Here is a 24,500-nt window from a genome sequence, read left to right on the forward strand (position 1 = left end):
TAAATAACCTGTGTTTTCACAATTTTTCAGCTCAGCCTGTGGAGAAGAGTGGTCTGTCAAACTGCAGATGACTCAGTAATGAACCTCATCAGTTGGCAAGTTCACAGACTCCTTTCATCCTTCCGTCCAACTGAAGATAAATGAGCAATTATACTTCCAATTAAATTAAATTCCAAGTCCTCTTAGCGCTATTCAGTTCACTCCATAAATAATAAAGAATGGAGAAGCATCAGCTTTAAGTTTCCATCATAAACATTTTGCAAAATAGAGCTTCCCTCCCTTTCCCCCTTTTTTACACACACAGTTCCATTTAATGTTATATTCCATATCTATAATCCAATTTATCCCATCCTCATTGTACAAATATAAATTGAACTAAACATTCAGAGGAGGATTGCCAAATCATAATTGTAGAGAAGAAAAAAGTAAATAAAGAAACCGTAGGCTCCGCTCCCCCAACACCGTCTTTGGCACCAAATGAGGTTTTAGCTCTAATTCAAACTTTGAAGTCCTTGCCTTGCAGTTTTTTATGTTCCGCAGTTTGTGATCCTATCTTTTCCAGTACGCACCTGTACTTTAGTCCAATTAAGCTCTAATTAACAGGAGAACCTCTGTTTCTTAATGGTGGCATTGGAGGATTTTTGGCAGGTGAAGTGCTTTTGCACTCAGCACCTCCCTGCCTCCTGCACTCCATGCCGGAGCGAGAGCCAGGTACTGAGACGAACTGCGAGTGAAGCCCATTCCCCCTTGTCCCTGGGGGGAATTTGCAAGGATAATTGCCCTCAATCATCCTTGTTTTTCCTTCGCCAACAATCTCCCGCTGTCATGGGAGCTGCCTGCATTTAGGCAGGGCGGAACCGGAAGCCCCTCACGGGGCAATTCTAACCACATCTGCTCAGGTGTTAGTCTAATTGACAATGGAACTTGCATTAGTCACAACTAACTTGTTCCTTTGGTTTCAATGGGCTTTTGGTGTCACTGAAGTAAAGCTCATTGAGTTCAAGGAGATTTGCTCCAGGTAAGTGACTACAAAAATGCAGTCTTAGCTATGACTAACCCCTACCCTTCAACATTCCTCAAATGAAAATAGGAACATTTCTCCCTCCCCTAGCAATTGACACCATTCCTCCACCCCACCCCCGAGCATTTCCACCACCACTACACCAACAGGACACAGCTCACACACCCTCCACCATCCTAAGGAAACCCCCTAGTCCCAATTTTATCTTATTTATTCTTTGTTATCTTTACAAAAAGAAAAACACACTAATAAATAAATTTTTAAAAGGGGCAAGGTTAGATGCGGATGCACAAAGCATATTTTTTTAAACCAAGACTCCTTGCATGCTGCTCTGCTCCCCTTTTTCTGCCCAGGATGGTCCTGCTCCATCTGCACCTCAAAGCCGGCGGGTGGCAGCAGCAGCCTTTCCTCCTCCTCACCCGCTCTCCTGCAGCTGCTTCAAGCAGCCCAAGGGAGGAGGCCAGAAGCAGCGGCCATGGAGAGTCTATAAAGTCCACCTTAGAGGCACTGGGAGGCTCCTGCCCAGCTGCCCCTGCTGGTACCACCACTGCTGCTCCAAGCAAGTGCCACTTCATTCTCCTTCCCAAGCTTCGTGGCAGTGGCAATGATGAGGGAATTGGGGACATTCCAGAATCAAATCAGAAGCCAGGATGGCGTTTGAAATTCCATAACTGTCCCTGGAAAACAGGGACACTTGGAGGGTATGCTAACCTTTCGTGCTGCTTGCTGCAGTAACCTCAAGTAGAATATGACATATGTTTAGAGGCACCATTATACTTCTGGTTTTATTTTGCACTGGAAGCTTTCATAACAAGGAATGAGGGGCCATCCACACTTCCGTTTGTGCTATGATTTCTAGGCAGAGAGCTGAGATTTTTAGGCATGGGTGCAAGTGAGTGGAGTTTTTTATTTGGTCCCACCACAGAAAACCTGTTTGATTTTACTCTGGTTAAGAGGTAAACAATGAGTTTCCCCAGGAAAGTGATGGGACAAGCCTACAAATCCATACCTACAAATCACAGACCTGAAAGAAGCATTATTTTAAAAATAATAATTTATTACAATTGCCAATAAGGAAATACAGGATACAGCTATGTGATTTACTAAGTCAATGATATGTAAACATATGCAGAAGAAAAGAACGAATGGCCTATGATTACAAAGGGTTCCATTGTCTAAATCAAAACAATTACAAATCTTTCTTTCAAAAAAGAAGATAAAAACTAATATTAACCTGTACTAAATCCAGCCGTTCGCATAGACTTGCTGGACCTGATGCTCTTGAGCTGTCGTGGTTGTTTATGAAATGAAATAAAACCAAATGGCGAATAAGCGATCTTGGGCTCTTTGGCCCATGGACACTTTCAGCATTTGTGATAATTTTTTTTCAAGATTTTCTGTTCTTTCTTATAGTTCCCAATGTGGCTCGTGGTGGTAAGGCGTCGCAGTCCAGTATCTACAGCGAACTTGGAAAGCCTGAGAATGCCATTGATGGGTCACCATCTTCTAACTATATGCATGGCCACTGCACACACACAAAAGTAGAACTGAATCCATGGTGGACAGTGGATTTGGGAGCAGAGTTCCGTGTGACCAGTGTTAGTGTCACCAATCGAGGAGACTGCTGTGCATTGCGAATAATTGGGGCTCAAATCCGAATTGGAAACTCACCAGGAAAAGGGGGAATCAGAAGTCCAAGGTAGGGTAACAGAGTGATGATGTTTGACTTTTCATTCTTAAGAGTATAAGAGTATCCCTGCTGGATCATACCATAGCCAAGGTTAAATAGCCTCTTGTTTTCTGTAGTAGCCAACCACATGCCTGTTGGGACCCCATATATAGAACATGAGGACAACAGCCCTCTTCAGCCATTGTCCCTAGTAACTGATAATCAGAGATATGTTGCACCTCACCTATCCTACAATATGACTTCTGGTTTATACTAATCAATATGAACTGGTTCCTATTCAAGGTGTGCTACAATCAGTTTACTGCGCTGAGGGGGAACCGCCAATTTTGGCTGTAAAAAATTGCAAGGACGGTATGTGACTATCACCATCCCAGGCATTCGTATCCTCTCACTGTGTGAAGTTCAAGTGTTTGGTGAAAAGCTACCTTCCTCGGGTAAGTGCAGAGGTTTCCTTCTCATGTTGTGGTTTGGTCGGCTGCTGACCGATGCTGTCTTTGGAAAGAAGTGGATGGCAGATGTCTAGGCTAGGAAGTCTTTAATGGCAGGGGAAGCTCTGGAGAAGGCAGACATCGCATCTATGGGATGCTTCATGTCATATATGCTTCGTTGTCTTTTAATAGCTGCAGTATCAAGTGATGATGTACACCAGAGGTGGGGAATCTTTAGCCCATAGGCCTTTATAGGCTGGCTAGGCCTTCCTGTTTGGAAAGCCATGCTCACATATAGGCAGTGATGACTTTAACATCTTCATGAATAAGATGCTGATACCCTGAGGGGAAATCTGTGCCTGTAAACCTCTGCCCTACTCTCCTAGAGGCACGAAAGCTTTACCAGTAGAAAGGTCAAAACAAAATTTAAAAAATCCTTCCAGTAGCACCTTAGAGACCAACTAAGTTTGTCATAGGTATGAGCATTCGTGTGCATGCACACTTCTTCAGATACACTGAAACAAAAGTCACCAGACCCTTATGTATAGTCAGAGGGTGGGGAGGGGTATTACTCAGAAGGGTGGTGGGAATGGGTGATTGGCTGATAGGAGTGGTAAACCTGTTGATGACTGTTAACGACTGCAATTGGTCTTGCAGGAAAAAGCAAGGGCTGAGGTGCTAAAGAAAGCTTGATCATGTATAATGAGATAAGAATCCAGTGTCCTTATTCAGACCAGGTCTCTCCATGGTTTTAAGCTTGGTAATGGGTTGCAATTCAGCAATTCAATCTGTTATATTCATTGACATTCCTGTGGGACACTGACAAAATTTTTCTTGAGTTCTGGGGGTTTGTGATACCAGTGATCCCCATCAACCAAGGATGTTGTTTTTTAAGTAAGGTTTGGCATGGCTCAGATATTTTTCATCACATAGGAAGTCTTGCTTTGACATTTAATATATGTTTTATCTAGGAGATCAAGAGGGAAGCCCATCAGGAATGGAAGAACCATAAGGTTGGTAAATGATCCTAAAATACACACGCTCCAAAAGCCTAAAACATTATACACTAAACATGAACAGTCAATATTTATTTAGCTGGTTAGTTTGAATCAATATGGTAAATTTGGTCTTCTTCATCTCACCAAACACTTCCAGCAACTTGACGCTTGTCCCTCTTGTCCCTAAGCCTCTATAAGGTGGTTCATTTCATCTTGCAGAGCACAGCCCTCAATCCCACCCACACCCATCAAAATCTTTAAGGCTGTGACCTGGGGGCCCTTCAGATCTTATTTGACTCCAACTTTTAATGTTTAATAGATTATTGTGTTTTATTTTATCCAGATGGGCATTTCCAGATTGGTGACTCATACATAGTTATCCAATCATTAGTTTTTCTGCTGAGAGCTACAAGTGGAAATGTGTGTGTGTGTGTGTGTGTGTGTGTGTGTGTGTGTGTGTACACTCTTTTATTGTGTGCAATCTGCTATATTCTATGCCAGGCATCCCCAAACTTCGGCCCTCCAGATGTTTTGGACTACAATTCCCATCATCCCTGACCACTGGTCCTGTTAGCTTTGGATCATGGGAATTGTAGGCCAAAACATCTGGAGGGCTGCAGTTTGGGGATGCCCGTTTTATTGTTTTAGTGGGTAGGACAAAGCTGAGTGGATGGGGAAGCCTCCCATAAGTACCTTTCTGCTGCTCTCACCAGATGCATGTTGCCATTATGCATCTTCCTTGGGATATTGTGTAAGCCTAAAGAAGCAGCTGGGCCTTGTGCTATCTTTGGAAAGCTAGGTTTGATCAGCGCTTGATCCTCGCTTTCAAGGCATGGGTATGAGCGGTTTTCGCCTTGCCCCACTCCTTTCCAAGGGAAAACTCAGAAAATCTGTCCATGGTTCTGATCTGTGACAACTGTCTCATGCACAGGCATCCTTCCATATAGGAAAGAAGTCCTAGTGAGCAACACTTTTATAATAAGACGAAAGACAATTCATATCTTAGTTATTAGTATTACTGTATATGGCATGTTTAATATTGTTTTACAGTACAGTCGCACCTTGGAAGTTGAACAGAATCTGTTCTGGAAGTCCATTCTACTTCCAAAACATTTGAAAACTAAATCACGACTTCTGATTGGCTGCAGGAAGCTCCTGCAGCCAATTAGAACTCACAGAAGCCCCATCGGATGTTCGGGTTCCAAAAAAACGTTTGCAAACCAGAACAATGACTTCCGGGTTTGTGGCATTCCGGAGCCAAAATGTACGAGTTCCAGGGTGTTCGACAACCAAGGTACGACTGAATGTTGTCCAGGGAATGTTTGTGGATGGGTAGCTATGACCATGTAATGAATGAAATAAACAACCCTGGGAGGTTCCATCCCAAGGAGATGCAACCCACAAATTACCCTGGTATCTCAGCTGCCTTATTTTTCTTTCTGCATAGATTACGTTTTATGGGACAGCAGAAATTGCATAACCAAGAGCCTCTAGATTTGTAGAAAGACATCACATATTATCGTTAATCAGTGGTAACAAGAAGGAACCTGGTTGGCTGTCTAGAAGAACCTGCACCCAGAGGGATGTCAACACCTTCCATGACTGCTAAGCCCACCTGCTACTCATGTATAGGTCAAAATCGCAAATAAACAGTAGAACTTGCGACTCTATGTGGCTGGATGTACTGTCTGTTACAAGATCGGGAAACATATTTTTCTTACATATTTTATTCATTTAAATAGGTATAACTCTCACATTTTCAATGTGGTGGTATACACAGCAGAAAGAATTTACAAATGGCAAACATATCAGTAAAAGCTGTTGGGAAGAAATCTCAGAATTGAAAGGCCTTCGTGACTGAGTCAGACCATTATGTCCATTTACATCAATACTGTATATCAGGCACGTCCAACAGGTAGATCGTGATCTACCGGTAGATCACTGGATGTCTGTGGTGGATCACTGCTAGATCACTGGCACCCCCAAAAAAGCTCACCCAAAATTTTCCTCCTCCCTAAAAAAAGTTGAACAACTATGACCTGAAGTCCTAAACAAAAATGGGCCTCCCTCCCTCCTAAAAGAAGCTCAACAAGTTTGACCTAAACACCAAAAAACAGGGCTTCCCTTCCTTAAAAAAAACTCAACAGCTTTGACCTGAACCCCCCCAAAGGGGGTAGATCACTCCCAGTTTTTAACTCTGTGAGTAGATCACAGTCTCTTGGGAGTTGGCCACCCCTGCTGTATATGAATGTACTGTAACAGAGATGTAACACATGAAACCGGAGTGTGGCCCATGGGCTTTGTTTCCATGTAGAACATATATAGGAGAAAACCAGCCATGTTATTCTGGTGTGGAAAACACACACATTTGGCATGCGCAAAATGCTGATTCTGTCTAACAGGTGGGGCAAGAGTGTGGTTGTACCACTGAGCTTGGCTGTGGACCAGACTCTCCTGATTGGGTGTTGTCCAGATGTTGAACTACAACCCCAGGAGCCGCAGTCAGCTTGGTTGGAGGAGGTTACTGTAGGCCAGCGTTTCTCAACCGCTGTTCCGCGGCACACTACTGTGCCGCGAGGCGCTGGCTGGTGTGCCGCGAGCCTCTGGGATTGTTGCTGCTGCTGCTGGCTGCCGGAGGCTCGGGGTGCTCTGCGCGCGCTGCTGGGTGACGACCCAGCAAGCCTCCTCCTCCTCCTGCCAGCTCCCAGAGGCTCGGGGCACTCCACCATGCCTCAGCCCCCACCACACTGAGCGCGCCTCCTTCGCCTCCTCTTCCCCAGCCTGCGCTCGAGGCCGTGACGCCAGGGCCGAGCGTGCACTCCTCTCGCTGCTGCTGCTGTCCGGGAGAGTGACGAAGCTGAGCGAGATCCCCCCCAGTCCCGGTCCCATGGGGAGGCCTGACATCACCGGGGCCGGAATCTGCCCCTTGCTGCCTCCGGCTTCAGCCCCTGTGCGCCTTCTCCCGGGGAGCCTCGGCGCGGCGCTTTGCAGGCGGCCCCCGCGGGAAGCCTGCAGCTACGGCGGCGAAGGCGCCTTGTGTGGAGACCCGACCTAGCGGAGGCAGGCCTCCCGGGCCATTTGCATTTGCACGCGCCGCAGACGGGAGTGCATCAATTCCCGCAGGTTGCGCGTGCTCGCCCTGCCTGCTCTCTCCGCAGCCCAGAACCGGCGGCTGCTGCAGCGCAGAACGCTCGGAGAGCCCAGCAGCGCCGCGGAGCAGAGAGCCTGCGAGGAGGGAGGAGGAAGACTCCTCTGTGATGCTTGGCGGTGGCACATTACCAGTACGGTCATGGACACCCCGGGATAGGAGCCCTTCCTGACAGGGTGGCTGCGGCCCCTCAGCGCAAGCCGAGACCCAGTGTCGACGGGGTGCCCCCTCCCCAGCCCAGCCTGCTCCATCTGAACGCGGGGAGGAAGGGAAGGCATGGGCGTATGTGTGTGTGTGTGCCCGCCACAAGTTGTAATACTGTATTATACAAGTACTGTAATAAAAACAGTAATAAATTTTTTAAAAAGAAGACATCCCCTGACGGTGTCTTAAAAAGGGGGAAACACGGTAGTCAATATAGGGCAGCACAGAGTTAAATTTTTTAACTTTTTTAATGGTGGTGTGCCTCGTGATTTTTTTCATGGAACAAGTGTGCCTTGGCCCAAAAAAGGTTGAGAAACACTGCTGTAGGCAATGGATCTTTGAGATCACAGATTGTTCTCTCCCTTCTTCCATTCTGAAGCTCCAGTGATGCCAACAGGATTTCCTAGGGCAGTTCACTGCATGTCGATTGGGGGCCCTGTGTCCACCTACACAATCCATTTGGCAAGAACTGCTGCTGATGTATCCTAGTCTGGTATAAGTTATCCTAGTCTGTCTCATGGGGCTTTTGCAAAGATAAAAAGAGGGGAGGACAAGGTACACAGCCATGAGATCTTGAGCTGAAAAGCAAAATACAAATATACAACAAGAATCAAGAACTATCAACAACAAGAATCAGAACTCTCATGGGGGCAAACACCCCCCACAATTTTGTCAACTTTAATAAACACAAAAAGCAACCTTATGTTAAAGTGCAGCCTATAGAAATTTTAACCTTCTGTAGCTGTAAGATGTGCAATGATTATAGCTGCATTTGCTGATTTTTAAAAATATATTTTACACTTTTAATTTTTGGTTAGTGCATATGAATCAGTAACAGCCCAGTGATGGCAAGCAAATCAGCAGTGGCTGTGTGGCTGACATGAAAAGCCACATTGGGGTGGGGTGGACACTGCAGTATAAAGTCATCATAACAATATCAAGTGAATCATACCCAAACTTTTGCTAGGTAGGAGAGGAGCCTCATTTATTCAAGAGAATTACTTGCAAGTACAGTGCCGTATTTGCTCAAGTCTAATGCGCCAGCGCCATTTTGTTTCAAAATCTTGAAATAAAAAGCTGTGGGAAGTGATCCCTGAGTTTTAATGGCAGAATGGGTGTCTTGTTGGGGAGTTATTTTTAGCTCAGCTTGTCCTTGAGCAAGGTAAGGAATGTTTCCAAAGGAGTGGACTGTAAATGGATAGACAATGAGGGCAGTTAATCTCTTCACACACCAGGTCTGGGAACAGAGTGTCAGAAGGGTTGCATGCGCGAAATGGATTTCTATATGTTTGGGAAACCACAATGGTGCTGACTGTATGGAAATAATAAAGGCCAGCTGTTATGTCGTGAGTGTGATTTCAGCTCTTCATGAAGTCAGCTCAGAATAGTGATTCAGCATACTAGCAAGGAACTGCTAGGAGTCAAGTATAACAAGAACAGTCTTCTTTATTGCAGTAGGAATCTTGACTGACTGGATGGAAAGGGTGAGCTCCTTTTATACTCTCAGGAGCAGGGGTTGGGGAAAGGATACATTTAGATTTTGGTGGGAACCTATCAGCGTGAGGATCCAAATTGTGCTAACAAGTTAACCAATAGCAACTGTCACCGCACCCATTTGAATCGCCCAGGAGCGGGAAAGGTAGTTACAGGACTAGCAGAGAAACTCATGAACACAGATTAAACCAGCGTTTCTCAACTGCTGTTCCGCGGCACACTACTGTGCCGCGAGGCGCTGGCTGGTGTGCCACGAGCCTCTGGGATTGTTGCTGCTGCTGCTGGCTGCTGGAGGCTCGGGGTGCTCTGCGCGCGCTGCTGGGTGACGACCCAGCAAGCCTCCTCCTCCTCCTGCCAGCTCCCAGAGGCTCGGGGCACTCCACCATGCCTCAGCCCCCACCGCACTGAGCGCGCCTCCTTCGCCTCCTCTTCCCCAGCCTGCGCTCGAGGCCGTGACGCCAGGGCCAAGCGTGCACTCCTCTCGCTGCTGCTGCTGTCCGGGAGAGTGACGAAGCTGAGCGAGATCCCCCCCCGGTCCCGGTCCCATGGGGAGGCCTGACATCACCGGGGCCGGAATCTGCCCCTCGCTGCCTCCGGCTTCAGCCCCTGCACGCCTTCTCCCGGGGAGCCTCGGCGCGGCGCTTTGCAGGCGGCCCCCGCGGGAAGCCTGCAGCTACGCCGGTGAAGGCGCCTTGTGTGGAGACCCGACCTAGTGGAGGCAGGCCTCCCGGGCCATTTGAACATGCCGCAGATGGGAGTGCATCAATTCCCGCAGGTTGCGCGTGCTCGCCCTGCCTGCTCTCTCCGCAGCCCAGAACCGGCGGCTGCTGGAGCGCAGAACGCTCGGAGAGCCCAGCAGCGCCGCGGAGCAGAGAGCCTGCGAGGAGGGAGGAAGAGGACTCCTCTGTGCTGCTTGGCGGTGGCACATTAGCAGCACGGTCATGGACACCCCAGGATAGGGGCCCTTCCTGACAGGGTGGCTGCGGCCCCTCAGCGCAAGCTGAGACCCAGTGTCGACGGGGTGCCCCCTCCCCAGCCCAGCCTGCTCCATCTGAACGCGGGGAGGGAGGGAAGGCATGGGCGTATGTGTGTGTGTGCGCGCACACACACACACGGTCCAGCCCGCCACAAGTTGTAATACTGTATTATACAAGTACTGTAATAAAAACAGTAATAAATTTTTAAAAAATAAGACATCCCCTGACGGTGTCTTAAAAAGGGGGAAACACGGTAGTCAATATAGGGCGGCACAGAGTTAAATTTTTTAACTTTTTTAATGGTGGTGTGCCTCGTGATTTTTTTCATGGAACAAGTGTGCCTTGGCCCAAAAAAGGTTGAGAAACACTGGATTAAACCAATACATAACACCAGCTATGACAATGGATTAAAACTTGCAGAAGGACGAGAAGGTGATGAAAAGAAGGAGGAATGTAGCAACAACAGGAGGAATTGGACATATGTTTGTAACACGAGTGGGAAATTATTTAAAAATTTGTATGAAATTTAAATAATTTGGACTCATTTGTTAAAATCTGGAAAACTAATAAAAGAATGAAAATATAAAAAAGAAACAAAAAAAGTATTTGCTGGTGAATGTAACGCGCATCTGCAAAATGTGCACTTTTTACAACAACGGGTTTCAGCCAACCCGCTGCCCGGACTGCATTCCGCCTTTCTTCCTTCTCCTCCTTACCCCGCCCCTCTCAGAACTTGTGCAAGTGGAGGGAGCCAGGTTTTAAAATACACACACACCAACACATTTCTCTCTGCTCCCCTCTGCTGTATCAACATTCCAAAATGGAACGGTGCCTGTAGCTGGCGTTGCCAGTTGCAAATTTTTTGGGGGGACGTGGCTTTTGATCTGTCACGCCTTCACCGCTGCCACCTCTTTTGTAAGCTATTTTTTAGAAAAGGATGGTTGGTTGGTTGTGTATGTATGTTCGTTTTTTTTTTTTTAAATCTCTCTCCATGTGCAATCTCTCTTAAAAACAAAAACATGCTGATGGAGCCAGAAGGGGAAGGTCTTGTGGAGGGGAAAGACGGCTTTCCCTTTCTCACTCTGTCAAAAGTTGTGGGTGCCTTTTTCTCTTCTTCTTTTAAACTTTTAACTAATTATTTAGATTTATTCCTGTTTAGTTTAAATCCTGCTACTTCCCCAAATTCCTGAATTTTCTCTATTACCTTGGGGAGAGAGTTTTTTTGGATCTTCTACTGTAATTACTAAATCATCAGCAAAAGCTTTGTTAACTTTTTTTTGACAAGTCCTCCTTTTCCATAATTTCATCTAAAAATTTTTTCCTTTCAATTGAATTTTGTTGCATAAACAGTCCCCTCATCACCACCTTACTTGCATCCCAGACTGTTTGTAATTTGATCTGACCCTGGAGGTTCATTTCAAAATAATCCCCCAGGGCCTTCTTTGCTTTTACCATGAAATTTTGATCTTCTAATAGGTCTTCATTCAATCTCCATCTAAATGTTGTTTGACTTTCCTTTTGAATTTCCATTATCATGGAATTGTGATCTGACAATGTCCTGGGATTAATTTTGATTTTTTTTTTTTACTTTGGATTCCAACTCTTTGGAAATCCATACAGCATCTATCCGTGAACTGCTATCATGAACATGAGAATAAAAAGTGAACTGTTTATCAAACAAATGTTTTACTCTCCAAATATCGATCAAATTTAGACTTTGGGCCTAGTCAAAAAAAGTTTTTGGTAATCTGCCTTCTTTGGTATCCATTTTCCTAGCTGATCTATCTTTTTCTAACGATGGAACTCCATTTAAGTCTCCCATTATGATTTTTTTTGGTCTGCATATTCCAGTAATTTTGTTTCCAGTGCTTTTTTCTCATTTGGGGCATATATTCCCACCAAAATTATCTTTCCCCCTTGGATTTTAATTTGTACTATTAAAATTCTGCCTTTCTCATCTTTTTGGATCAATTTGGGTTCAAGTGCAGGATTAATGTAGAAAGCAACTTCCCTCTTTTTTGCATTATCTGATGAGATGAAATCCATTCCTAATCTTATGTTAATTAAAACTCTTTTATGCTTGTATTCAGGGGCCTGGTAGGAATTTTTTCCATTTGGCTGATTGGCTGGTGCCATCTGTTTTTTTTGCCTACTGCATAGCAAATAGTCACAACTTGTAAGGTTGGCGGTTAGGCATTGGTTATTTTGGTTGTATTAAAGGATCTAATTGATTATGTTGGCCCCAAGTTTATGCCTGCGTGTTTGGGGAAATCCTGGTCAGGAATACAGGGGCTCTATGCTGTGTCCGTAACCCCAAGGTAGGGGGCCAGGACGACGTATTGAGGCCCCTGGGAGCCTGAAGGGAGAGGGGAGAGTTCATTGCACCCGGGTCCCCATCTCTCCCTGTAGGATTTCCCCATGTTGACAAGGCAAGTTATTATTATTTCTGTCCTTAGGTAACAGTTGAGAACCAATGCCTACGTAACCACTCACATGTTTGGTATTCAATAAAAGTTGTGGCCAAAATTCATGCCAAAAACCATTAAACAAAAATTCTGTCTATGTGGTGAGTTATTTGAGGGGTGGTTTTGGGGACCTCCACGCGCAAATATTTTGACAGCTTCCTTTGTTGGTTTGACTTTGTTGGCTTGCTTAACTTGTTCCAAGCTTTTTCTTTTTGCATTCTTGTAACCACCATACTTCCTATCAGATGGATCTACTTCATTTAATATTTTGAACTGAACTGTAGGGCAGATTCTTTTGCCTTTAATTCCTTTAATTCCTTTCAGCAACTCCCAGCCGAGTTGCTAAACTCCAGGCAGGACAAGTTTTTCTCTTGAGAAAAGCAAATTCGTGCAAGATGTTACAACATTCAACAGCTTTCTTACTTGAAGGAAACGGTAAGTTATAGCAAGAATAGGTAGAGAGTGACACGTCACACCACTCAGTCTCTGTACTCCATAGACAAATGGAGTTTTTATGGGTTTAAAATTCATTAAAACAGACTTCCAGGTGGCGATGATTCATTGGGCTGCAGATTTTGGATATAGTAAAGACCTGGCAGATTGGGAGAAATTATGGAACAATACGATTAAATTTTCAGCATGCTATATATTTGGAGAAAATATACTAAAGATGGTTTTTAGGTGGTACCTGATGCCCAGAAAATTAGTAAAGATAAATAAAGAGCATCTAACCAGTGCTGGATATGTATGGATGCATAAGGCATGTTAATCCACTTATGGTGGCAGTGCAAAAGTGCAAAAGCGTTTTGGGGGATGATTCATGAAGAACTTGCTCAAATGTTCATTCTCCCCAAAACCAGAAGCATTCCTGCTAGCCCTAATAGGACAGAAACTTCCAAACAAACTAAAAACATATTCCTCTATGCAACAGCTGAGGCAAGGATAACATATGTGGAAATGTGAAAAGAAAGAACAATTCTGACAAAAGATCAGTGGATGTTCAAACTAATAGAATTTATAGAATTAGCCAGTGTGACGACGATTACAATAGGGAATATAGAAAAGAAAATAATAATAATAAGTATGGTAAGTGGGAATTGCTATTTTAAAAAGAGCAGAATAATGATAAAAATACAAGCGGGGATAGATTTTTGAACACCAGTTTTAAAAAAGGGTAAAAGGATATGTAGGAAAAAAAGAAAATATAAACTAAGGAGTTGCAGCAAAATGAAAGGAAAATCTAGGATGTCAAGGAAAAATAGGTTGGGAAGTCTTCATATGATAGGATCTGATTGGAGATGTTTCATTGTTGTATTAGATGACTATTATTGTATTAGATGTAGATGTTTAGAAGAGGTGATAAGATAAACTAGAACAACACAGAGAAAGAAATGAATATGTATGTAGCTGAAAAATGCAAAAAGAAAAAGGGGAAAAAACAGACCTCCAGGACAGATGAAATCCAGACTTTTGTCCTCTGGTCTGCATTCTGTAAAATATTGATAAGACAAGTTAAAATCCTATCCACTCGATCCACAGGAGCCTGTCTTCATATGCAAGGGAGTCCCTAACACACCAAGGGTTTGGAACCCATCATCTACCCTCACCTGGTTTAGCCGGCCAGTGAAAACCATTTCCGGGATGTGGCTGCTGTTGCAGGCTGACAGTTTCAGTAACAACAGCTGAAACCCTGAGACAATGCCCCAGCCCAAGAGTCTGTTGAGCAGCCTCAGCTCCTACAGTTCGCATCAGTGCAGGTCCTCCTGTCTCAGGCCAGGTGGAAGAAGGACTGCAAGGCAGAGAGCAGGTCTTCCAATACTCAGAGCCAAGAAGGTCTCTTGGTTGGGAAAGCATGCGATCCTGTTTAGGTAATCTGCCCCAAAGGCTGCTAATGGATTTAAAGGTTAAAAACAGCACTTTGAATTGGGTACTGAAACAGACTGGCAGCCATCATTGACAGTCAATAATTGGTGTGACACGATCAAGATACAGTGGTACCTCTACTCATAGCTGCCAAGTTTTCCCTTTTCTCACGAGGAAGCCTATTCAGCATAATGGAAAATCCCTTTAAAAAAGGGATAACTTGGCAGCTATGCCTCTACTTACGAATTTAATGCGTTCCGAATGCACATTTGTAAGTCGAAAAAAATTGTAAGTCGAATCCCATAGGAATGCATTGGGAGAAAAAATTCGTAAGACGAAGCAACCCTATCTAAAAATTTGTAAGTAGTAAAAATCTAAACTGCATCCAAGATGGCGGACGGAGCTCCATCCGTAGGTAGAAACATTCGTAAGTAGAGTTATTCGTAAGTAGAGGTACCACTGTAGCTAAGAACAGGTGTTAGATCCTTCACATGACACAGCTCTATATAGGTTTGGAGCTGGAGGGATCTTCTTGTGGTGCGATAGTGTTTGTGTAACTTTGCTTTGAAAGAAATAACCAAACTCCTATTTATTTTCATTTAAGACCATGGTTCATGTACTCTTTCTGCTATTTTGTCCCATTTACCTCACACCCTTCCCCTTATCAACCCAATCTCCTCATGTTGTAATAACTGGCAAGAGGTCAAATATTTACTTTGACCACAAAATTGAAAGGAAACTTTGAGTGGTCTTCGTTATGAGTAGTTTTCTGATTGGAGGAGAGCAGCATCCTGGGAAGTTTAATAACTGCCTTCCCACTCTGTTTGGGGCACTCAAGTCAAGAGTGCTTCTCTCTGTGTGTAAGTCTTGTCTCCTGAGCCTTGCCAGAAAAGGACACAATGCTTCGAGGAAGGACTGTGAGATGCTGCCTTCTGCTGATGCTCTTGACCATCCTGCCTACACGGCCTGCATTGAAAGGTGCGTCACCAAGAATTGGGCGTCATTCCTTCCCTTATTTTTCTTTCCCCCCAATATTCACTGGTGCAAAGCCATAGAAGGCTGGCTTAATTCCCACTGGAAAAGAATATGACAAGTTAATTTGATATCCTGTCAATTTCAATAGGGCTTCCTATATGAGTGATCCGGGCCCCTCTTTTGGTTCAGAAATATTTCTTAATAGTAGTTAATCAGACTCTCAAGATAAATTCCTGAAGCGCTGAATCTGTCCTCTTCATTGGAAACTACTGTTGCTCGCCAGCTTTTGCCACCCGGGGCTCGTTGGAATATGGGTTACAGCTTTTCAGCAACAATTCATAATTATGGGAATTAATGGCAGCACTCCTAACCTCTTTACCTCAGAGTAAGTGGTATTGAATTTAATAGGACTCAGAGGGAGATTCTAACCATGTCTGCTCAGGGGTTAGTTTAATTGACAATGGAACTTGCATTAGTCATAACAACTTGTTCCTTTGGTTTCAATGGGGTTTTAGTGCCATTGAAGTAAAGCTCATTGAGTTCAAGGAGATTTACTCCAGGTAAGTGAGTACAAAAATGCAGTCTTTGCTACAACTAACCCCTACCCTTCAACATTCCTCATATGAAAATAGGAACATTTCTCAGTCCCCATAACAATTGACCCCATTCATCCACCCCATGGGGAAACCCTCTCATCCCAATGTTATCTTATTCCATTCTTTGGTAGATTTACAAAAAAATGAAAAACACATACCAATTAATAACTTTTAGAAAGGGGCAAGGTTAGACGTGGATGCACAAAGCATTTTAAAAATCAAGGCTCCTTGCACCCTGCTCCACACCCATGATTTCTAGGCAGAGGTATGTGATTTGTAGGCATGAGTACGAGTGAGTGGGGGTGTGGTCCCACCGCAGGAAACCCATTTGACTTTTGTTCTGATTTAGAGGTAAAGAGTGAGTTTTCCCACTAAAGTGGTGGCAAAATAAAGCCCCGTCTGGACATGTGTCTAGGCAATTGCTGGAAAAACTGGTGTGGATAGGTTAGAATTTATGTGAATGAATTAAGAATTAATTCAGCTCTCTTAGTTTTTCATGCCTTGCAGTTCAGTGGTTTAAGCTCAACAGCAACAAAACTTTCCCTTTCTTTCTTTCTTTCTTTCTTTCTTTCTTTCTTTCTTTCTTTCTTTCTTTCTTTCTTTCTTTCTTTCTTTCTTTCTTTCTTTCTTTCTTTCAGACTCCAATGTGGCCCTCGCTGGAGAGGCTTCACAATCCAGCAACATCCACTCGCTAGGAGCAGCTGGAAATGCCATTGACGGTTCCACATCCAGTGATTTTATACGGGGATCCTGCACCCACACACATTCTGAAAGGAATCCATGGTGGATGGTAGACTTGAACGCACAGTATCAAGTATTCCGTGTCAGCATCACCAACCGGAAAGACTGCTGTGCTCACCGTCTTAATGGGGCTGAAATCCGAGTTGGGGACTCCGCAGAGAGAGGAGGCACCACAAATCCTAGGTACAGTATATGGACCAGATGCTTTGTAGCCAGGGAAGGGGAAGCTGCAACCCTCTAGGTGTTATTGGAGTACCACTCCCATCATTCTTAGCATGTCCATGTTAGTTTGAGCAGGGGGAGGTGGAGTCCAACAATATTTGGAGGGCCATGGGTTCCCCATCCTTTCCTTACATGTAGAGATGTTATAAGGCACGCTTTTCTGTTCTGCCCTGTTTTGGTCACATGCAGGACTGCTTCCGTTCCACTGCAGTTCACTTTCTGCCAAAAGCTATCTAATTCCGTCTTGCTGTCTGCTGTGGCAAAACTACATTAGTTATGTAATTTAGTATGTATATTAGGTAGGTTACATTGTCCTGTTATGCCACGCCAGCATAGCTCCAACAGTTGTACATGAGACTTTTAATCTCAGGGTCATGGCTTCAAGACACATACTGGGCAAAGGATTCCTAAATTGCAGGGGGTTGGACTAGATGATCCTCATAGTCCTTTCCAACTCTACTGTTTTATGATTCTATGATTTCATTGGAATGGAATGGAATGCAAATCGGGGAACATGATGTAATCAATTACATACTGTTTGTAGACTGATCATATCCACTGGATCAATTTCTGTTCCACTCATGGGGTGAATTTGTCAACATTGGCCATTTCCACTTCAGTTTTTGTCAACATTTTCTGGCATCCCTGCTTTACAGGAGTACCTTATGCACAGGGAGGACAATGGAGCGCAAATGTTCCAGACAGATCCCTAGCAATTTGATTTCCCCAAACATAGCAAATATTTGCTTTCTTTTCTTACTTTTTCCATGTGAGTTCAGGTTGTTGAAAAACATTCTTCCATTATTATTTAATGCTTTTTAAAAAAATGATTTGGTTCTTTTCTAGATGTGCTACAATAAGTTCTTTGGGTGCTGGGGAAACAGGCACTTTTAACTGTGAAGCATCGAAAGGGCAGTATGTGACTGTTACCCTACCTAGGAAAGAATACCTCACGCTTTGCGAAGTCCAGGTGTTTGGACAGAAGATAAAGTCCCCTGGTATGTAGGAAAAATGTCATCTATTTGTGTGCAAAGAGACTGAGGCTGTGGACGTACCCTGTATTTAAAGCACATTTAAATGCATGGCTTTCCCCCAAGAATCCTGGGATCTGGAGTTTATAAAAGGGTTTTGGCCACTTTAGCTCTGGGGGTGAATTACAGGTCCCAGGATTATCTACAGGAAGCTATGTCCTTTAAATGAATGTTGTGTACCCAGCGTAATATGCAGGAGAAACAGAGTGTCTATAATGCAGAGTTATTCATTAATGGTTGTTCAAGATGCTGTAGTGATCTCATGTGTTTTTGGACACCTGCTGAGATCATGGCGAGAACATTAATTAAGAATTAATTTAGCTCTCTTAGTTTTTCCTACCTTGCAGTTCAGTGGTTTAAGCTCAACAGCAACAAAATGGAAACTTTCCCCTTTCTTTCAGACTCCAATGTGGCCCTCGCCGGAGAGGCTTCACAATCCAGCAACATCCACCTGCTAGGAGCCGCCAGAAATGCCATTGATGGTTCCACATCCAGTGATTTTATACAAGGATCCTGCACCCACACAGATTCTGAAAGGAATCCATGGTGGATGGTAGACTTGAAGGCACAGTATCAAGTACTCCGTGTCAGCATCACCAATCGGAAAGACTGTTGTGCCCAGCGTCTTAATGGGGCTGAAATCCGAGTTGGGGACTCCGCAGAGAGAGGAGGCACCACAAATCCTAGGTATAGTATATGGACCAGATGCTTTGTAGCCAGAGAAGGGGAAGCTGCAACCCTCTAGGTGTTATTGGAGCACCACTCCCATCATCTTGAGCCATTGTCTATGTTGGTTCAAGCAGGAAGCAGGAGGAGTCCAACAATAATTGGAGGGCCATGGGTTCCCTATCCCTTTCTTTCATGAAGAGAAGATATGATTTTCTGTTCTGCCCTGTTTTTATCACATGCAGTTCATTGTCTGCTGCAGTTCACAGTCTGCCAAAAGCTGTGGCAAAACTCCTGTCATGAACACACCAGCTCCAAGTGTAATCTCGCAGCCAGCTGCAGAATGCAGTCAGGAAGAGGGAGGCTGGGCTTTCATGGCAGCATAGGAGAGCCTGCAGCTGCCAGCATTGAGTCCCCCTGACCTTGGACGTCTGGCTGAAAAAAGAAGAATGGAGAGCAGGCTGGAACACAGCCAAAGCTCCCCGGAAGCCCAAACAGGCGTGGAAAGTCACAGAGACAGCTTTTCAGAACAGGAAGGGGCTGCAGCTGACCAAATAAGTCCAAGATGTAGGCATATAGGAAGGCTGCTAGACAGGAAGCAAAATAAGAAATGTAAAGGTCGAAGGGTCAATCTCTTCTGTTGACACAGGACAAACTCCTCAGAAAGGTCAACTGAGTGATGGGGGCTGGAGGCTTGCTAGAGCCGTCCGGAAATAATTGCTTGTCTTTTTTGCAAAAAAATCCTCCTTTTTAATTACATACACTTACTGTGTTATCAAGCCGGGAACCTGGACTCCTAACTACATAACTTATGTAATTTATATAATTAAGTATGTAAATTATTTAGTTACATTGTTCTGTTATGCCACGCCAGCATTGCTCTTCCAGTAGAGCATGAGACTTTTAATCTCAGGGTCATGGGTTCAAGACCCACACTGGGCAAAAGATTCCTAAATTGCAGAGGGTTGGACTAGATGATCCTCATAGTCTTTTCCAACTCTACTGTTCTATGATTCTATGGCTTTTTTTTTTGCTGAAAAAAATTCTTCCACTATTGTTTAATGCTATTTTACATTATTTTTAAATGATTTTGTCCCCCCCCCCCTAGATGTGCTACAATAAGTTCTTTGGGTGCTGGGGAAACAGACACTTTTAACTGTGAATCATCAACGGGCCAATTTGTGACAGTTACCCTACCTAGGAAAGATTACCTCACGCTTTGTGAAGTCCAGGTGTTTGGTCAGAAGATAGAGTCCACCGGTAGGTAGAAAATATATTGTCATCTATTTGTGTGCAAAGAGACTGAAGCTGTAGATGCACCCTGCATTTAAAGCACATTTAAATGCACGGCTTTCCCGCAAGAATCCTGGGATCTTTAGTTTATAAAAGGGTTTTGCCAACTGTAGCTCTGTGGGGGCAAATTACAGGTCCTTGGATTACTTACAGGAAGCTGTGAATAGATGGTGTGTAAAGGTAAAGGGTAAAGGGACCCCTGACCATTAGGTTCACTTGTGACCGACTCTGGGGTTGCGGCACTCATCTTGCGTTATTGGCCGAGGAAGCTGGCATACAGCTTCCAGGTCACGTGGCCAGCATGACAAAGCCGCTTCTGGCAAACCAGAGCAGGGCATGGAAACGCCGTTTACCTTCCCGCTGTAGCGGTACCTATTTATCTACTTGCACTTTTATGTGCTTTCGAACTGCTAGGTTGGCAGGAGCAGGGACCAAGCAACGGGAGCTCACCCCGTTGCGGGGATTCGAACTGCTGACCTTCTGATTGGCAAGCCCTAGGCTCTGTGGTTTAACCCACAGTGCCACCCACGCTGTGTGTGTACCCAGCCTCATATGCAGGAGATACAGAGTGTCTATAATACAGACTTATTGTCCTGCTGTGAGTCCTGAAGGCCACTCCCTGCAAGGCCTTTTCCCACCTGGCCTAGAGAGCAGGGACCAGACTCACCCTTCTTTGCTTTAACTCCTGAGAGGCTAGAGGGACAGTTCCCTGCTGCAAGTCCTGAAGAGCCCAGACTCACTGGAACAAATTCTGGGTTTGGGGCAAATGTCAAAAATGCTTTTAAATGCATTTAAATGTTTTCAAATAGTTTTTAATCCATGGCATTTAAATTTTGGTTTTTTGTTTTGTTTTTTGCTCTGTTGAGTGTGGGATAAACATTTAGTTGGGACTGGGGATTAGTTTAATTTTAGTATAATTGCAAAGTGTTTTCATTATTATTATTATTATTATTATTATTATTATTATTATTATTAGTTTCTACTGTTTTATTGGCTTATTGAATAGTTTGTATTCTGTTCTGAAAGCGAGAAGGTATGGGCTGCCTGGGAGTGGCCCTCCGCCAACAGAATGGCTGGGGCAGGTTCCACAGGGGCGGAGGGGATGATGTACTGGGACACCCATTGTCAGTGATGGTAGGTAGGTAGGAGGAATTACGCTAAGACCAGACCATGTCATTACCAAGGAGGCAAGTTTAGTCATTGTTTGAAGTCCATCCCTGCCTCTGGGTCTGGTCTAGACCAGAATACTGGAATCAACATGGGAGACCCATATGACCTTAAGGTGCTGCTGTGCAATGCCAGGTGAAGGATTCACAAGATGGCTATCATCCACAGCTTGGTCGTGGATGAAGGACTTGACCTGCCATGTGTAACAGAGACTTGGTTGGATGAAGCAGATGGGCCTGTCCTTGCCACTGCTTGTCTACCGCACAGCAACTCAGGACATATGGGCAGGCGGGTGCTGCAGTGATATTTAGAAAGTCATTCGCTTACAACAGGCATCCTCAGAAGACTCAGTTTTCTGAGTGCATGTTCTGGAAGGTGGGCAATAGGGGCAGTACAGGATTCCTTTTGGTGTACTGACTTCCCCGCCGCACCAAGGATTCCCTGTCCAAGCTGCTTTAGGTTGTGGTGGATGTTCTCCTGGAGACACCTAGTTTGGTTGTCCTAGGGGATTTTAACATCCATGCCGACACGATCTTACAGAGCTTCATGCAAAGTATGACCTCCATGGGGCTGTCCCTGAATAAGTTTGACCCAACTCATAGTCGCGGACATGCCTTAGACCTAGTGTTCACCTCTATGAATGTGGGTGATCTGACACTAAGGAAAAGCGAAACAAAAGAAGTTCCATGGTTGGATCACTTTCTGGTGCAACTGGACTTCTCCATGACCCTTCCCCTCTGCAGGGAGGTAGGGCCAAGTCATATGGTCCGCCCCCACCACTTAATGGATCCAAATGGTTTCCAGAGAGTGGTAGGGAATGTTTTATTCCATGTTGATGGTCTTTCAGCTGATTCCCTGGTGCCTCACTGGAATGTGGAGTTAACCAGGGCTATTGATTGTCTGGCTCTGAAGCACCCTCTCCGATTGCATGGAGCCTAGACAGCCCCATGGTTTCCCCAGAGTTGAGGGCAATGAAACAATCGCTGAGCTGGCTAGAGTGCTGGTGGCGGAAAACTCATTTTGAATTGGACCAGACATGGGTTAGAGCTGAACGTCGAGCCTACCAAGTGGCAATAGTGACAGCGTAGAGCAAAGGTCGGTGTGATGGCCTGGGACTTGGGCTCGGGCTCGGAGCTGGAGGAATCTCCTTGATCCTTGTCCATCCTGGCTCATAAAAGCGAGCTGGGAAGGGCTGGGTGATGGGCTCTGTGGGGTGGTGACCCAGTGCTGGACCTTGGGCACTCTGAGGTCACCATGCTCACAAGCACCAGAGTGAGAGTCTTTTGGTCTGGCGCTGTGGCACGAGGACTCGCTCCAGAGTGCTGAACCAAAAAAGGAGAGATCCGGCAATCTAACAGAAGCCGTCTTCTGTGATTCCGGAATTTCCAGCTTAAATGGGGCAGTTGACAGGTATAGTATAAAATACAGGCATAAACTCTTACTTTCCATGCTCTGCTGCTACTAAGCCTGCAACTGAAATAACAGCACATCTTCCCCTGATTGCACCCAGGCTCCCCTTCCTCACTTGTAGGGGATTCACCCATTGCTGAGATTTTGTTTCCGCACCAGACAAATACTATACCCTCCAACATGTTGAGTCTGAAAACGGGGATGCACATTTTTGGGCTCTAGGACCTCGCATATGATTGTAATCTCATGTGTTTTTGGGCACCTGCTGAGAGCATGGCGAAAGCATTGATTAAGAATTAATTCAGCTCTCTTAGTTTTTCCTACCTTGCAGTTCAGTGGTTGAAGCACAACAGCAACAAAATGGAAACTTTCCCCTTTCTTTCTTTCAGACTCCAATGTGGCCCTCGCCGGAGAGGCTTCACAATCCAGCAACATCCACTCGCTAGGAGCAGCTGGAAATGCCATTGACGGTTCCACATCCAGTGATTTTATACGGGGATCCTGCACCCGCACAGATTCTGAAAGGAATCCATGGTGGATGGTAGACTTGAATGCACAGTATCAAGTATTCCGTGTCAGCATCACCAACCGGAAAGACTGCTGTGCTCACCGTCTTAATGGGGCTGAAATCCGAGTTGGGGACTCCGCAGAGAGAGGAGGCACCACAAATCCTAGGTACAGTATATGGACCAGATGCTTTGTAGCCAGGGAAGGGGAAGCTGCAACCCTCTAGGTGTTATTGGAGTACCACTCCCATCATCCTTAGCATGTCCATGTTAGTTTGAGCAGGGGGAGGTGGAGTCCAACAATACTTGGAGGGCCATGGGTTCCCCATCCTTTCCTTACATGTAGAGATGTCATGAGGTACGCTTTTCTGTTCTGCCCTGTTTTGGTCACATGCAGGACTGCTTCCGTTCCACTGCAGTTCACTTTCTGCCAAAAGCTATCTAATTTCGTCTTGCTGTCTGCTGTGGCAAAACTACATTAGTTATGTAATTTAGTATGTATATTAGGTAGGTTACATTGTCCTGTTATGCCATGCCAGCATAGCTCCAAGAGTTGTACATGAGACTTTTAATCTCAGGGTCATGGGTTCAAGACACATACTGGGCAAAGGATTCCTAAATTGCAGGGGGTTGGACTAGATGATCCTCATAGTCCTTTCCAACTCTACTGTTCTATGATTCTATGATTTCATTGGAATGGAATGCAATGCAAATCGGGGAACATGATGTAATCAATTACATACTGTTTTTAGACTGATCATATCCACTGGATCAATTTCTGTTCCACTCATAGGGTGAATTTTTCAACATTGTCCATTTCCACTTCGGTTTTTGTCAACATTTTCTGGCATCCCTGCTTTACAGGATTATACACAGGGAGGACAATGGAGCGCAAATGTTCCAGACAGATCTCTAGCAATTTGATTTCCCAAAACATAGCAAATATTTGCTTTTTTTTCTGACTTTTTCCTTGTGGCAAAATAAAAAAATTCCTTCAGTAGCACCTTAAAGACCAACTAACTTTTGATTTTGGTATGAGCTTTCGTGTGCATGCACACTTCTTCAGATACACACACACTTCTTCATGTAAATAAAAACTTAGTTGGTCTTTAAGGTGCTACTGAAGGAATTTTTTTATTTTGCTTCGACTCAGACCAACACAGCTACCTACCTGTAACTTTGTGGGTTCAGGTTGTTGAAAACCATTCTTCCATTATTATTTAATGCTTTTTAAAAATAATAATAATGATTTTGTTCTTTTCTAGATGTGCTACAATAAGTTCTTTGGGTGCTGGGGAAACAGGCACTTTTAACTGTGAAGCATCAAAAGGGCAGTATGTGACTGTTACCCTACCTAGGAAAGAATACCTCACGCTTTGCGAAGTCCAGGTGTTTGGACGGAAGATAGAGTCCCCTGGTACGTAGGAAAAATGTCATCTATTTGTGTGCAAAGACACTGAGGCTGTGGACACAGCATGTATTTAAAGCACATTTAAATGCATGACTTTCCCCCAAGAATCCTGGGATCTGTAGTTTATAAAAGGGTTTGGGCCACTTTAGCTCTGTGGGGGTGAATTTCAGGTCCCAGGATTATCTACAAGAAAC

The 24,500-nt window shown here is 44.6% G+C and overlaps 1 protein-coding gene across 1 annotated transcript; it reads left to right on the forward strand.

Annotated features, from left to right (window-relative positions):
* Nucleotides 1–692: 692 nt before the first annotated feature.
* Nucleotides 693–24,320, forward strand: LOC118091141 (uncharacterized). Its single transcript, XM_060279431.1, has 9 exons — nt 693–711; nt 2,435–2,455; nt 3,023–3,145; nt 16,498–16,783; nt 17,669–17,820; nt 18,255–18,540; nt 19,628–19,779; nt 22,743–23,064; nt 24,161–24,320. Exons 1-9 carry the CDS (start codon nt 693–695, stop codon nt 24,318–24,320), a joined length of 1,521 nt encoding a protein of 506 aa, XP_060135414.1.
* The last annotated feature ends 180 nt before the right edge of the window (nt 24,321–24,500 follow it).

Source organism: Zootoca vivipara, chromosome 10 (assembly GCF_963506605.1).
Source record: "Zootoca vivipara chromosome 10, rZooViv1.1, whole genome shotgun sequence".
In the NCBI taxonomy this organism is placed as follows: Eukaryota; Metazoa; Chordata; class Lepidosauria; order Squamata; family Lacertidae; genus Zootoca; species Zootoca vivipara.